This window comes from Salvelinus namaycush, chromosome 10 (genome assembly GCF_016432855.1).
Source record: "Salvelinus namaycush isolate Seneca chromosome 10, SaNama_1.0, whole genome shotgun sequence".
NCBI classification, from domain to species: Eukaryota; Metazoa; Chordata; class Actinopteri; order Salmoniformes; family Salmonidae; genus Salvelinus; species Salvelinus namaycush.
In genome coordinates this window covers 46,382,297-46,398,336 of record NC_052316.1, presented here as the reverse complement: position 1 = coordinate 46,398,336, position 16,040 = coordinate 46,382,297, and the positions used below count along the sequence as shown (strand labels likewise).

Genomic DNA, 16,040 nt, shown 5'->3' with positions numbered 1-16,040 from the left:
AAAGTATTAGGTGAACTAAAGAAATAAAAACAGTAAAAAAATAAGTGAAAAATAACAGTAGCAGTAATGGACGCCAACAAATACAACAGGGGTTTGACCAGCTGCTAGCTGCTGGACTCTTAATAACATGTTCTATCTACAGTATAACAGAATGTTACCAGGCAGAGAGTTTGGGCACTGTTTCCCCCGGCTCAAACCACAAATGCCACTTTAGTCGCTCCCTTCTCCTTCCCGGCTAAAACTGAATGTTATCTTAGGAAAGTAAAAAAGTAGCTCTCTGGAGCTTCCATATGAAGATTACAGATGGCCCTGGAATTGATCAAACACACACACACACACACACGATGGTCCAAACAGGATTTAAAAATGCTGTATTCTCTTTCTGTTATCAGTTCATGAGTTTGGTTCACTCAATAAAAACCTCATTCTATTTTTTGCCCAGGTTATCAAGACCATGCATCATGTAGGGGCGGCAGGTAGCCTAGTGGTTAGAGGCAGGTAGCCTAGCGGTTAGAGGCAGGTAGCCTAGCGGTTAGAGGCAGGTAGCCTAGCGGTTAGAGGCAGGTAGCCTAGCGGTTAGAGGCAGGGAGCCTAGCGGTTAGAGGCAGGAAGCCTAGTGGATAGAGGCAGGTAGCCTAGTGGTTAGAGGCAGGTAGCCTAGCGGTTAGAGGCAGGTAGCCTAGCGGTTAGAGGCAGGTAGCCTAGCGGTTAGAGGCAGGTAGCCTAGCGGTTAGAGGCAGGGAGCCTAGCGGTTAGAGGCAGGAAGCCTAGTGGATAGAGGCAGGTAGCCTAGTGGATAGAGGCAGGTAGCCTAGTGGTTAGAGGCAGGTAGCCTAGTGGTTAGAGGCAGGTAGCCTAGCGGTTAGAGGCAGGAAGCCTAGTGGATAGAGGCAGGTAGCCTAGTGGATAGAGGCAGGTAGCCTAGTGGATAGAGGCAGGTAGCCTAGTGGTTAGAGGCAGGTAGCCTAGTGGTTAGAGGCAGGTAGCCTAGTGGTTAGAGGCAGGTAGCCTAGTGGATAGAGGCAGGTAGCCTAGTGGATAGAGGCAGGTAGCCTAGTGGATAGAGGCAGGTAGCCTAGTGGATAGAGGCAGGTAGCCTAGTGGATAGAGCGTTGGACTGGTAACTGGAAGGTTGCAAGATCGAATCCCGAGCTGACAAGGTAATAATCTGTCGTTCTGCCCCTGAACAAGGCAGTTAACCCACTGTTCCTAGGCCGTCATTGAAAATAAGAATTTGTTCTTAACTGACTTGCCTAGTTAAATAAAGGTAAATTAAAATTGAGAAATATTATAACCTACTTATAAAATGGTCCTTCCCTGCTACGGCAGACCGGAGGTTCAAACCCATGTCACATTCTGAGAACACTTGGTTCTAAAGAATGTATTGTTGAAGACGCAGTCTGTCTCCACATGGAGCTAATGTTGTTTGTTACTACTGTACTTCAACAAGACATTGTACACGTTTGGTTTTCACCACACCCTCACATACAGCTATTACTGTGGAACAAGGAGTTTTGTTTAGACATGCCCAGACCTTCTCATAGGACTCCCCCACCTGTTTTGAGTCATTTCCCAGGGTAAGTCGCTGTGTAAGCTGCTATGGGTGTCAGAGTTCTCCATTCGCTCTCTGCTCCTCCAGTTCTTCCAGGTTTTCACTCAATGGGAACACCACAGCCGTCACTATCTGAACAAACCTTCTAACAATTTCTCATGTTAAAATAGATTTTTTTTAAACCTAACCTGGATGTTAACCACACTGCTAACCTTATTCCTTACCCACACCTTAAATTAACTTGGCCATCTAGTGGGAACAGAACGACCTGCAGTAGTCATGGTGAGATGAGCATTAGGTCAACAGCACATCACTGCCACCTTCTGGTAGAGCGTCAGATGGGACAGGTAACCTTGGTAGAGCGTCAGATGGGACAGGTAACCTTGGTAGCGCGTCAGATGGGACAGGTAACCTTGGTAGCGCGTCAGGTGGGACAGGTAACCTTGGTAAACCGTCAGATGGGACAGGTAACCTTGGTAGAGCGTCAGATGGACAGGTAACCTTGGTAGAGGATCAGATGGGACAGGTAACCTTGGTAGAGCGTCAGATGGGACAGGTAACCTTGGTAGAGCGTCAGATGGGACAGGTAACCTTGGTAGAGGATCAGATGGGACAGGTAACCTTGCAGGTGATGACAAACTAGTATTTGCAGGTGATGACAAACTAGTCTCGTGGGGCCCATCCTTCCAAATATTGTATCGTTGGGTGTCAGGCTAAAAGCACACAGGCAAATAGTTTGAAAAGAAAACCTGACTAAGTTGTTTAACATCTGTTCAACTTTATTTGTTATCCTTTCAATGCAATAATAACGTTGAGAAAGAGGCAGGACATACAGGAACAAGAAGGGCTCCAATGACATGCTGCTACACAATAAATAGGAAGGACATCTGACTGGAGACTTGAACAGCAGGGGGGCCAGTGGGGCCTTGGTTGATTAGCACACCTGAACACAGAGAGATGAACTGGGAGAGGAGTTAAGAGAGGTGAGGTGCCCCCCGGCCCCCCCCCCCCCCCTCTAAAAATCATTGATGCATCTCAAAATGGCACCCTATTCCTCATGGGTCCTGGTCAAAAGTAGTGCACTATATAGGGAATAGAGAGCCATTTGGGAGATATAGGTGCGCTCGAAGCATTGTGATTCATTCCAGTCCAACAAGGGAAAAAAGAAGATGACAGGATTACACCTCACTGGCCCCTATCACTCCGGAGACAGAAAGATAATATAACGAGCCCACGGTGTGTAGACAGTAACGGGGGAAAGGGAAGGGGGGGGGACGGGACTTTCTGACGACGAACGGTCAAGATCAGGGACCCCCGTATGTATCTAGCGTCTCAAAGTAGGAGTGCTAACCTAGGAGAAGTTCTACCCTCTTATGCGTACGATTTACATGGGGGGGGGGGGGGGGGGGGGACCTCATCCTAAATCAGCTCTACTCCGAGACATTTAGTGAATATACAGATCCCGATCTCCTGTAGTCACCTATTAAAAACACAATGCTCACACGGCCCGCTACCTACAGCAAGACCGCGTCACCTAACAGTTATACCATTACAGATCATCTTCTAACATGGGACGAGTCCCAAATGGTACCCTTATTCCCTTTATAGTGCACTACGTTTGACCAGGGCCCATAAGGAAATAGGATCCCATTTGGGGGGGGGGGACGCATCCAAGCTCTTCAGCCTTAATGACGTATTAGAATGGAATCTGTAACTTTAACAGACTAGATATTAGGATATACACTGCATATTTATTTTACGAGGTCATCGTCATCTCTATGTTAAATGAACAACAACATCAACGCTAAACTAACTATAATCCCGAACACATGATAGTAACTATACAAGCCCAGCAAGCCAAAACAATCAAATGTAGCACCTTCCTTCCCGACTTCCTTCTGTCCTTAAAACTAGGAAATCAAACAACAATAGAACTGGCCAACACTGACTAATAATAAGTCAATAACACAACAATTAAATGCTTTAAGGATGTTTGACTTTAAACAACATTTGAGGTTATGAGAGACAGAATTAGGTTGGACTATTGTCAATGTATGAAAATAAAATAGGACTACATATTGATAGTACAGGAAAACTTAATTAACAAGGTTTTTCTCTTGGGGCCAAAAAAGTACTTTTACATTTATTAAACAGGAATATAGACCCCTTGAAACACTTCAATGGAAAACGTACCTTACAGAATGTGTGTTTGGCTCCATTTTTGATTTTAACTCCATGGCCATTAATACCTCAGTGTGACAACAGAACAAATGAGAACTACGAAATTCTCAAAAGAACAGAATAATTGACCTCCAAGTCTTTTACAGAAATTATCCTAAAAAAGGAGATTGACTGCTTGTGTTCCTAACTCATTTCAACATACAATACTATCTGCCTTTATCAATGAAAATAATAAAAAAAGGACATTCACTGGCTACCTCCCTACCTCTCCTGCTGAACCATAGCTCTGGTCCAGGGCATTAATTCATCCACTAATTCCTTAGTGGAGGAAACAACACCCTGGACCAGAGCTACCTCAAGTCCAGCTATTTTAAAACGTGGTATAAAGAAAGTATCTGAGGTTGTTCTCTAGCTAGTTACCCTTCCCAGTCCCTAGTCAAATCAATCCTGCAACCTCTGCACCTTCGTAATATCATCATTGCCCTCCCTCCACCTACCAGTTCCATTTCTACACCTGTACCTTCGTGTAGACAGACACGATACAAACTCAACAACGACCGTCCGTAGAATGCTTTCACTGGCTAAAAGGAAACAGTCTCTAGACTAACGCTGTGTAAACTTCTCGAGAACATAACCTGATAGATAAATCGCTAGAAGACGGTTTTCCAGGCACAGATTAAGTCTAGTCCTGGACACGGATTAATCTGTGTCCAGGACTAGACTTAATCTGTGTCCAGGACTAAACTTAATCTGTGTCCAGGACTAGACTTAATCTGTGTCCAGGACTAGACTTAATCTGTGTCCAGGACTAGACTTAATCTGTGTCCAGGACTAGACTTAATCTGTGTCCAGGACTAGACTTAATCCGTGTCCAGGACTAGACTTAAATCCGTGTCCAGGACTAGACTTAAATCCGTGTCCAGGACTAGACTTAATCCGTGTCCAGGACTAGACTTAATCCGTGTCCAGGACTAGATTTAATCCGAGTGTGGGAAACCAAGCTTATGTTTTGTGATGTAGTTGTTTTACACTGGCTGCTCGTGAGAAGGTGACGAGTCCCGCTTTAGTTCCCTTTCTCAGCTGGCTGAGTGAATACACTCATCCTTGACAGAATGTCCTCAAGCATCCTTGTTTATCGTGATAGCACTAGTATATCCTTCTCTCTTGAACCACGTATCCAACTACTGGATTCATATTGCGTGTCTGTTCCCTGCTGATACATTGTTTCAACAGATTCTCTCACGTAACAATGGTTGACAATTCTAGAAGGAGAGAATAATAACTTCCAGTCACTCACTGAGCCCTTATCTGCCAAATAAATCCAAGACATGAGTGCCACTTTAACATGATGCCAATGAAAACCGTAGAGAGAGAGAGAGAGATGGTATTATACAGTATTGTCTCAGAGTCTATTGGGCCCAGCCCTTTTGCTCTGTAGGACTGACCCTAGGGTGCCATTTGGGACGAGGGCTCTGGTCAAAAGTAGTGCACTATATAGGGAATAGGGTTCCATAGGGCTCTGGTCTAAAGTAGTGCACTATATAGGGGATAGGGTTCCATAGGGCTCTGGTCTAAAGTAGTGCACTATATAGGGGATAGGGTTCCATTTGGGACGCAGATTAGATTCTAAGCCGCAGTAGATCAGATCAAGGAGCGGAGTTAGTTCCCATTCATCTGCAGGGGACCTTTAGGTATGAGGAGACTCATCCTGCCAGTAGCACTAGCCGCACTCTTAATCACCTCCATCCATCTGTAGAGAGGAGGGAGGGAAACAGAGGGAAGGAGAGAGAGAGAGGGAAGGAGAGAGAGGGGGTGGAAAGAGGGAGAGAGAGAGGAGAGAGAAACAGAGAGAGCGAGAGAGAGAAACAGAGGGAAGGAGAGAGAGGGGGTGGAAAGAGGGAGAGAGAGAGGAGAGAGAGCGAGGGAGAGAGAGAGGAGAGAGCGAGGGAGTGAGAGAAAGAGAGAAACAGAGGGAAGGAGAGAGAGGGGGTGGAAAGAGGGAGAGAGAGTGGAGAGAGAGCGAGGGAGTGAGAGAATGAGAGAAACAGAGGGAAAGAGAGAGGGGGTGGAAAGAGGGAGAGAGAGCGAGGGAGTGAGAGAAAGACAGACAGACAAAGAGGACATCAGAGTTATTACAGGCATAGTGTAAACACAAAGCACCACTCCATCTCCTTAACACTGAACTGTTAGCCAAAAACTGCGGCCAAGTTTTACAATTAAAATGTGTCCCGGAAATGTTCTGGAATCATAATGACGCATTGTTGGAAGCAGTTAAATAATGAATGAAACAGTCACTATACCTCTCGAATGTATACTCGCTCTCCGCCCGGAAGAAATAGACGTGGGACTTGAACTGCAGTTTAAAGACATATTCCTTGTGGATGCTGTCTGACTCTCCCGGGCTGCTCACAGTGTACCCTAGCAACGGGAGGCTTGCCAGCGGGAAATCATCCTGCACACAGAAACAGACAGTTGGCTGGGATACCTTAACATCCAGGCAACACTTCAACATAGAACCAACATTTGGGCTCAGCAAAGGAGTCTGAATTGAGACATTTATAAGCATCTAGGCTGCATTTGCAGTACAACAAACATGTACATTTGTTGTGTAAAAAGCCAAGCTGCAGTATTAAAGCCAAGTGTTGCGCCAGGCCAGTACCTGCTGAGTCTTGTAAAACAGACAGAAGTTGGTGAAGACCAGACAGAACTTCTGCCAGCCGTGTTGTGTTATGTTCAGCGTGTGTTCAGGGTTCGGTGTGTGTGTGTGTTCAGGGTTCGGTGTGTGTGTGTGTTCAGGGTTCGGTGTGTGTGTGTGTGTGTGGCCAGTACCTGGTGAGTCTTGTAAAAGAACAGACAGAAGTTGGTGAAGACCACCCAGAGCTTCTGCCAGCCATTGCTATTCTTGAATTTCCGTAGGAGGTAACCTGAGAGCTGGTTCTGAAGACAGGAAAGGACAGGACAATCAGCAGTGTTGAAGAGTAGTGAACTACTAAAAGTTTGCAGTAGCTTGGTGTTAGTTGAACAAAATTCAAATGTAGATTGTGTTTTCAGTAGTCAATTACGTTTTTGTTTTACAATGTAGCGGTGTACGTAACTACTGGAACTACAGACTTGCCTAATTCTGTTGAAACATACAGAATGTATTCATACCCCTCGACTTGAAGAGATTTACACACCTGGATTGCGCAACATTATCCCATTAATTATTTTCAAAATTCTTAAAAGTTCTGTCAAATTTGGTTGTTGATCATTGCTAGACAACGATTTTCAGGTCTTGCCATAGATTTTAAAGTATCTTTAAGACAAAACTGTAACTCGGCCACTCAGTGAAAAATTCACCGTCTTCTTGGTAAGTGACTCCAGTGTAGATTTGACCTTGTGTTTTAGGTTATTGTCCTGCTGAAAGGTGAATTCGTCTCCCAGTGTCTGGTGGAAAGCAGACTGAACCAGGTTTTCCTCTAGGATTTTGCCTGTGCTTAGCTCCATTCCGTTTCTTTTTCATCCTGAAAAACTCCCCAGTCCTTAACGATTACAAGCATAACCTTAACATGATGCAGCCACCACTATGCTCAAAAATATGGTGCGTGCTGCTCAGTAAAGTACATTTTCCCCAGACATAACACTTTGTATTCAGGACAAAAAGTTAGTTTTTTGCAGTTTTACATTAGTGCCTCTGTACAGGCTTCTTTCTTTTCACTCTGTCAATTAGGTTAGTATTGTGAAGTAACTACAATGTTGATCCATCCTCAGTTCTCAGCCATTTAAAGGTTTAACGGTTTTAAAGTCACCATTGACCTCATGATGAAATCCCTAAACGGTTGCCTTCCTCTCCGGCAACTGAGTTAGGAAGGATGCCTGTATCTTTGTAGTGACTGGGTGTATTGATACACCATCCAAACTATAATTATACTGAACATCATAAACCAACATGCAACAATTTAAATTAATTAGTCCCTAAGCTATGGATTTCACATGACTGGGAATACAGATATGCATCTGTTGGTCATAGTTCTCACAATGGGCCTCTGGATCTTGTCACAGTATTTCTGTGCATTAAAAATCGCCATCGATAAAATGCAATTGTGTTCGTTGTCCGTAACTTATGACTGCCCATACCATCAACCCACCGACCACTATGGGACAACTCTGTACACAACGTTGACACAGCAAACCACTCGCCCACACAACGCCATACACGTGGTCTGCGGTTGAGGCCGGTTGGACTCACTGCCAAATTCTCAAAAATGACATTGAGGCGGCTTATGGTAGAGAAATTAACATTATCTGGCAACAGCTCTGGTGGACATTCCTGCAGTGATCATTCCAATTGCACACTCTCAAAACTTGAGACATCTGTGGCTTTGTGTTGGGTGACAACTGCACATTTTAGAGTGGCCTTTTATTGTCCATAGCACAAGGGGCACCTGTGTAATGATCATGCTGTTGATATGCAGGTGATATGTCACACCTGTCAGGTGGATGGATTATCTTGGCAAAGGAGTAATGTTCACTAACAGGAATACAAACAAATTTGTGCACAACATTTGAGAGAAATAAGCTTGTGTATGGAACATTTCTGGGATGTTTTATTTCAGCTCATGAAACCTGGGACCAACACTTTTACATGTTGTGTTTTATATTTTTGTTAAGTATAATAACTTGACCATGCTCAAAGGAATATTCAATATTTGCCGATTTTTGTTTTACCCATCTACCACTGGGTGCCCTTCTTTGTACCCATCTACCAATAGGTGCCCTTCTTTGTACCCATCTACCAATAGGTGCCCTTCTTTGTACCCATCTACCAATAGGTGCCCTTCTTTGTACCCATCTCCCAATAGGTGCCCTTCTTTGCGAGGCATTGGAAAACCTCCCTGGTCTTTATGGTCGAATCTGTGTTTGAAATTCACAGCTCGACAGACAGACCTTATAGATAATTGTATGTGTGGGGTACAGAGATAATGTAGTCATTCAAAAATCATGTTAAACACTATTTATTGCACACAGAGTGCGTCTATGCAACTTATTATGTAACTTGTTAAGCAAATATCTATTCCTTAAATTATTTAGGCTTACCATAACAAAGGAGTTGAATACGTAAGACAGTTGAGCTTTTCATTTTGAATGAATCTGTAAAAAGTCTAAAAACATAATTCCACTTTGACATTATGGGGTATTGTGTGTAGGTCAATGACAAACAATCTCAATTTAATAATTTTTTAAATTCCGGCTGTAACAACAAAATGTGTAAAAAGTCAAAGGGTGTGAATACCTTCTGAAGGCGCTGTAGTTTTTGTGTTTAATAGGCGAAACTCCACATTCTGTTAACATATGACCCCAAAGGAATCTGTCCTTGGGATTTGTAGCCTGACATTTCAGATTTTTCATATCATTTTTTTTTTACCAAAGTAGTTTAGATATAGTGAACTACTTTTTCAAAGTAACTTTAGTTAAGTAAACTATATATTTTTCTTAGGGGTATCTTAAGTGTAGATGATCTTCTTCCAGTGAGAAGTAATTGAAGCTTGGTAAGCGATATTTTCAGAGTAGCTTCCCCAACACTGCAGATCAGTAAACTGTATGTATCATTTGGCATCTCCCTGTAAAATTCTACTGTGGTTCTAGCATCAGTTTGGTAATTATTTCTATCATGGTTCTACTATAGTGCCTGATTCTACAATGGTTCTAGTCAGGTACCTGGTTCCACCATGGTTCTAGTCTGGTAACTGGTTCTAGAATGGCTATAGTTTGTTACCTGGTTCTAGTATGATTACAGTCTTGTACCTGGTTCTACCATTGCTCTAGTCTGGTACCCTGGTTCTAGTCTGGTGTATGTTCTAGTCTGGTACCATGGTTCTAGTTTGGAGAACGGTTCTACCATTGTTCTAGTCTGGTACCTGTTCTAGTCTGGTTCTAGTCTGGCACCATGGTTCTAGTCTGGCACCATGGTTCTAGTCTGGCACCATGGTTCTAGTCTGGCACCATGGTTCTAGTCTGGCACCATGGTTCTAGTCTGATTGTAGTCTGGTACCATGGTTCTAGTCTGGTACCATGGTTCTAGTCTGGTACCATGGTTCTAGTCTGGTACCATGGTTCTAGTCTGGTACCATGGTTCTAGTCTGGTACCATGGTTCTACCATTGTTCTAGTCTGGTATCTGGTGCTTCCCTGGTTCTGGTATGGTTCTATCCTGGTTCTACCATGGATCTAGTCTGATACATGGTTCTACCATGGTTCTAGTCTGGTACCTGGTTCTAGTATGGTTCTAGTCCTGTACCTGGTACTACCATTGTTCTAGTCTGTTACCTGCTTCTACCCTGTTCTGTTATGGTTCTACCATGGTTCTAGTCTGGTACCTGGTCCTAGTCTGGTACCTGGTCCTAGTATGGTACCTGGTTCTATGATGGTTCTAGTCTGGTACCTGATCCTAGTCTGGTACCTGGTTCTAGTGTGGTACCTGGTTCTACAATGGTTCTACCATGGTTCTAGTCTGGTACCTGGTTCTACCATGGTTCTAGTCGGGTACTTGGTTCTAGTCTGGTGTATGTTTCTAGCCTGGTACCTGGATCTAGTGTGGTACCTGGTTCTACAATGGTTCTAGTCTTGTACATGGTTCTACCACTGTTCTAGTAAGGTTCTAGTCTGGTATCTGGTTCTAGTATGGTTCTAGTTTGGTGAATGGTTCTACCACGGCTCTAGTCTGGTACCTGGTTCTAGTATGGTTCAGGTCTGGTTGCTGTCTGGTGCAGTTCCAGTCTGGTACCTGGCTCTATCATGGTTCTAGTCTGGTACTTGGTTCTAAAATGGTACCTGCTTCTAGTATGGCACCTGGTTCTAGTCTGGTATCTGGTTCTAGTACGGTACATGGTTCTACCATGGTTCTAGTCTGGTGCCTGGTTCTACCATGGTTCTAGTCTGGTACCTGGTTCTACCATGGTTCTAGTCTGGTACCTGGTTCTAGTCTAGTACCTGCTTCTCGTCTGGTTCTAGTCTGGTACCTGCTTCTAGTCTGGTACCTGGTTCTACCATTGTTCTAGTCTAGTACCTGCTTCCAGTCTGGTTCTAATCTGGTACCTGCTTCTAGTCTGGTTCTAGTCTGATACCTAGTTCTACCATGGTTCTAGTCTGGCACTTGGTTCTAGTCTGGTACCTGGTTCTACCATGGTTCTAGTCTGGTGTATGGCTTTAGTCTGGTTCTAGTCTGGTACCTGGTTCTAGTCTGGTGTATGGCTTTAGTCTGGTTCTAGTCTGATACCTGGTTCTACCATGGCTCTAGTCTGGTACTTGGTTCAGGTCTGGTACCTGGTTCTACCACGGTTCTAGTCTGGTGTATGGTTCTAGTCTGGTACCTGGTTCTACCATGGTTCTAGTCTGGTGTATGGTTCTAGTCTGGTACCTGGTTCTACCATGGTTCTAGTCTGGTGTATGGTTCTAGTCTGGTACCTAGTTCTACCATGGTTCTAGTCTGGTACCTGCTTCTAGTCTGGTACCTGCTTCTAGTCTGGTACCTGCTTCTAGTCTGGTACCTGCTTCTAGTCTGGTACCTGCTTCTAGTCTGGTACTTAGTTCTAGAATGGTACCAGCTTCTAGTATGGCACCTTATTGTAGTTCTAGTATGGTTCTAGCTTGGTACCTGGTTCGAACTTGGTTCTAGTCTGGTACCTGGTTCGAACTTGGTTCTAGTCTGGTACCTGGTTCGAACTTGGTTCTAGTCTGGTACCTGGTTCGAGCCTGGCTCCTGGTTGTAGTCTGGTACCTGGTTCTACAATGGTTGTAGTCTGGTACCTGCTTCTAGTCTGGTAGCTGCTTCTAGTATGGTACCCTTGTTCAAGTCACGTCCCCGGTTCTATCATGGCTCTAGTCTGTTACCTGGTTCTAGGCTGGTTCTAGTCTGGAACCTAGTTCTACCATGGTTCTAGTCTGGTACCTGGTTTAGGCTCCTACCTGGTTCTACCATGCTTGTAGTCTGGTACCTGGTTCTAGTCTGGTACTGGGTTCTAGTATTGTTCTAGTCTGGTACATGGTTCTACCATGGTTGTAGTCTGGTACCTGGTTATAACATGGTTCTAGTATGGTTCTAGTCTGGTACCTGGTTCTACAGTCTGGAACCTGGTTCTGCTAGTGTGGTACCTGGTTCATGCGCAGATAATCAGTGAGTGAGAGGTTCTGGTTGCGGTACCAGCAGACGTGTGTGATGGTGTTGGGTCTCTGGCCCTGACCCAGCAGGTAACGAGGAGGGAGCTCTGGAGACACGGCTGGGGAACAGAACACTAGGAGGGGGGGGGGGGGGGGGCAGAGAGAGAGAAAAGGACAGAGAAAGAGGGCAAATAGAGGGAGAGAAAGAAAGACAGGGGCAGAAAGCGAAAAGGACAGAGAAAGAAAGAGGTGTGGATAAAGGAGGAAAGCAACATAGGATTAGATGGCAGGTTTACATTCAGCGACAGAAACAGAACGGTAGATAAGAAAGACCTTCAGCCAGGGCTGTGGAGGGGAGGAGTTAGTTACAGACAGAACAAGATTGGTCATAGATAAACACACGCTTCTGATTGGAGTGTTTTCCACAAAGACAAGACTGCAGTGCAAGGAAGTGACGAAACAGTGAAACACTGAAATGAAAATAAGAAAAGATCATCAGAGGAGGAGAGAAGATGAATCATGGGAGAGAGAGCGGAGCAGGGAGGTGCAGGAGAATGACTATGGGGTGAGGAGATGAGGACAGGCCGTGTATCCACTGCTCTGTGTGCCTAATGAACGCTTCCCCAAATACTGCAGCTCTGTCTGACAGCTGCCCAACACAATGCTGCCACAAAATACTGCAGCTCTGACAGCTGACCCAAATACTGCAGCTCTGTCTGACAGCTGACCCAAATACTGCAGCTCTGACAGCTGACCCAAACACTGCAGCTCTGTCTGACAGCTGACCCAAATACTGCAGCTCTGACAGCTGACCCAAATACTGCAGCTCTGTCTGACAGCTGACCCAAATACTGCAGCTCTGTCTGACAGCTGACCCAAATACTGCAGCTCTGTCTGACAGCTGACCCAAATACTGCAGCTCTGTCTGACAGCTGACCCAAACACTGCAGCTCTGTCTGACAGCTGACCCAAATACTGCAGCTCTGACAGCTGACCAACACAACGCTGGATGGACGGTTTTAAAGACGGTGCCGACGGAGAAGGGCAACATTGTACAAGTTCCAACACAACTTTGCTATTTAGTGACTTTCATCATGTTTCTCTTTATTTTCTTGTTCAAAAAAAGTTCATAGTATTATCATGTGACCACCAAGCACTTCTGCACATCACATCGACAGTTACTAACCTCGACTGTTTTACTTCAAAATATGACTTCAAGTGTGTTTTTTCATAAATAACAACTGGTGTGCAGCTTCAAATGTGAACGGACTCTCAAGCTAGAATACCTCATGGTAAACTGCAGACCCTTTAATCTACCTGATATAGAATACCTCATGGTAAACTGCAGACCCTTTAATCTACCTGATATAGAATACCTCATGGTAAACTGTAGTCCCTTTAATCTACCGGATATAGAATACCTCATGGTAAACTGTAGTCCCTTTAATCTACCTGATATAGAATACCTCATGGTAAACTGCAGACCCTTTAATCTACCTGATATAGAATACCTCATGGTAAACTGCAGACCCTTTAATCTACCTGATATAGAATACCTCATGGTAAACTGTATACCCTTTAATCTACCTGATATAGACCCTTTAATCTACCTGATATAGAATACCTCATGGTAAACTGCAGACCCTTTAATCTACCTGATATAGAATACCTCATGGTAAACTGTAGACCTTTTAATCTACCTGATATAGAATACCTCATGGTAAACTGCAGACCCTTTAATCTACCTGATATAGAATACCTCATGGTAAACTGTATACCCTTTAATCTACCTGATATAGACCCTTTAATCTACCTGATATAGACCCTTTAATCTACCTGATATAGAATACCTCATGGTAAACTGTAGACCCTTTAATCTACCTGATATAGAATACATCATGGTAAACTGTAGTCCCTTTAATCTACCTGATATAGAATACCTCATGGTAAACTGTAGACCCTTTAATCTACCTGATATAGAATACATCATGGTAAACTGTAGACCCTTTAATCTACCTGATATAGAATACCTCATGGTAAACTGTAGACCCTTGTATCTACCAAGAGAGTTCTCATCCGTAATTATCACGGCAGTCTACATCCCTCCCCAAGCAAACACCACTCAACGAACTGTATGGGGCCATAAACAAACAAAGAGACCGCTCACCCAGAGGCAACGTTTCTGGTGGGCAGAGACTAACTCAGAGACTTAAAACTATCCTAGATCACTTCTACCAAACGCGTCTCTTTGTGTCACTAGAGGCACAGAAACTCTAGACCACTTTTACTCTACCCACAGAAATGCATAAAAGGCCCTCTCTCGTCCTCCCTTCAGGCAAATGTGACCATGACCATCTGACCATTGACTCCATTGTCATAGGTATCTCTCTATGTAGTGTTGTGGTCTCTCTTTACGTAGTGTTGTGGTGTCTCTATGTAGTGTTGTGGTGTCTCTATGTAGTGTTGTGGTGTCTCTATGTAGTGTTGTGGTGTCTCTATGTAGTGTTGTGTTGTCTCTATGTAGTGTTGTGGTCTCTCTTTACGTAGTGTTGTGTTGTCTCTATGTAGTGTTGTGGTGTCTCTATGTAGTGTTGTGTTGTCTCTATGTAGTGTTGTGTTGTCTCTATGTAGTGTTGTGGTCTCTCTTTACGTAGTGTTGTGGTCTCTCTTTACGTAGTGTTGTGGTCTCTCTTTACGTAGTGTTGTGGTCTCTCTTTACGTAGTGTTGTGGTCTCTCTTTACGTAGTGTTGTGGTCTCTCTTTACGTAGTGTTGTGGTCTCTCTATGTAGTGTTGTGGTGTCTCTATGTAGTGTTGTGGTGTCTCTATGTAGTGTTGTGGTGTCTCTATGTAGTGTTGTGGTGTCTCTATGTAGTGTTGTGGTGTCTCTATGTAGTGTTGTAGTGTCTCTATGTAGTGTTGTAGTGTCTCTATGTAGTGTTGTAGTGTCTCTATGTAGTGTTGTGTTGTCTCTATGTAGTGTTGTGTTGTCTCTATGTAGTGTTGTGGTCTCTCTTTACGTAGTGTTGTCTCTATGTAGTGTTGTGGTGTCTCTATGTAGTGTTGTGGTGTCTCTATGTAGTGTTGTGGTGTCTCTATGTAGTGTTGTGGTGTCTCTATGTAGTGTTGTAGTGTCTCTATGTAGTGTTGTAGTGTCTCTATGTAGTGTTGTGTTGTCTCTATGTAGTGTTGTGTTGTCTCTATGTAGTGTTGTGGTCTCTCTTTACGTAGTGTTGTGTTGTCTCTATGTAGTGTTGTGGTGTCCCTCTATGTAGTGTTGTGTTGTCTCTATGTAGTGTTGTGGTGTCCCTCTATGTAGTGTTGTGTTGTCTCTATGTAGTGTTGTCTCTATGTAGTGTTGTGGTGTCTCTATGTAGTGTTGTCTCTATGTAGTGTTGTGTTGTCTCTATGTAGTGGTGTGGTGTGGTGTCTATGTAGTGTTGTGGTGTCTCTATGTAGTGTTGTGGTGTCTCTATGTAGTGTTGTCTCTATGTAGTGGTGTGGTGTCTCTATGTAGTGGTGTGGTGTCTCTATGTAGTGGTGTGGTGTCTCTATGTAGTGGTGTGGTGTCTATGTAGTGTTGTGGTGTCTCTATGTAGTGGTGTCTCTATGTAGTGGTGTCTCTATGTAGTGGTGTCTCTATGTAGTGGTGTCTCTATGTAGTGGTGTCTCTATGTAGTGGTGTCTCTATGTAGTGGTGTCTCTATGTAGTGGTGTCTCTATGTAGTGGTGTCTCTATGTAGTGGTGTCTCTATGCAGTGGTGTCTCTATGCAGTGTTGTCTCTATGCAGTGTTGTCTCTATGCAGTGTTGTCTCTATGCAGTGTTGTCTCTATGCAGTGTTGTCTCTATGCAGTGTTGTGTTGTCTCTATGCAGTGTTGTGTTGTCTCTATGCAGTGTTGTGTTGTCTCTATGCAGTGTTGTGTTGTCTCTATGCAGTGTTGTGTTGTCTCTATGCAGTGTTGTGTTGTCTCTATGCAGTGTTGTGTTGTCTCTATGCAGTGTTGTGGTGTCTCTATGCAGTGTTGTGGTGTCTCTATGTAGTGTTGTGGTGTCTCTATGTAGTGTTGTGGTGTCTCTATGTAGTGTTGTGGTGTCTCTATGTAGTGTTGTGGTGTCTCTATGTAGTGTTGTGGTGTCTCTATGTAGTGTTGTGGTGTCTCTATGTAGTGT

At 44.0% G+C, this 16,040-nt stretch overlaps 1 protein-coding gene across 4 annotated transcripts in view; it reads right to left on the bottom strand.

Annotated features, from left to right (window-relative positions):
* Nucleotides 1-2,310: 2,310 nt before the first annotated feature.
* Nucleotides 2,311-16,040, bottom strand: part of farp2 (FERM, RhoGEF and pleckstrin domain protein 2) — an 88,862-nt gene continuing 75,132 nt past the window's right edge. For 2 of the 4 annotated variants that reach the window (XM_039003012.1, XM_039003014.1), the window contains exons 25-27: nt 6,563-6,670; nt 6,034-6,185; nt 2,311-5,483 (exon numbers count right to left, since the gene is read on the bottom strand). In XM_039003012.1, the coding sequence (XP_038858940.1) occupies nt 5,393-5,483; nt 6,034-6,185; nt 6,563-6,670 (351 nt within the window). In that variant the 3' untranslated portion in view covers nt 2,311-5,392. Of the gene's footprint in view, nt 5,484-6,033; nt 6,186-6,562; nt 6,671-11,862; nt 12,003-16,040 lie in introns of those variants that run through there. The other 2 variants (XM_039003013.1, XM_039003015.1) reach the window with 2 other exon arrangements.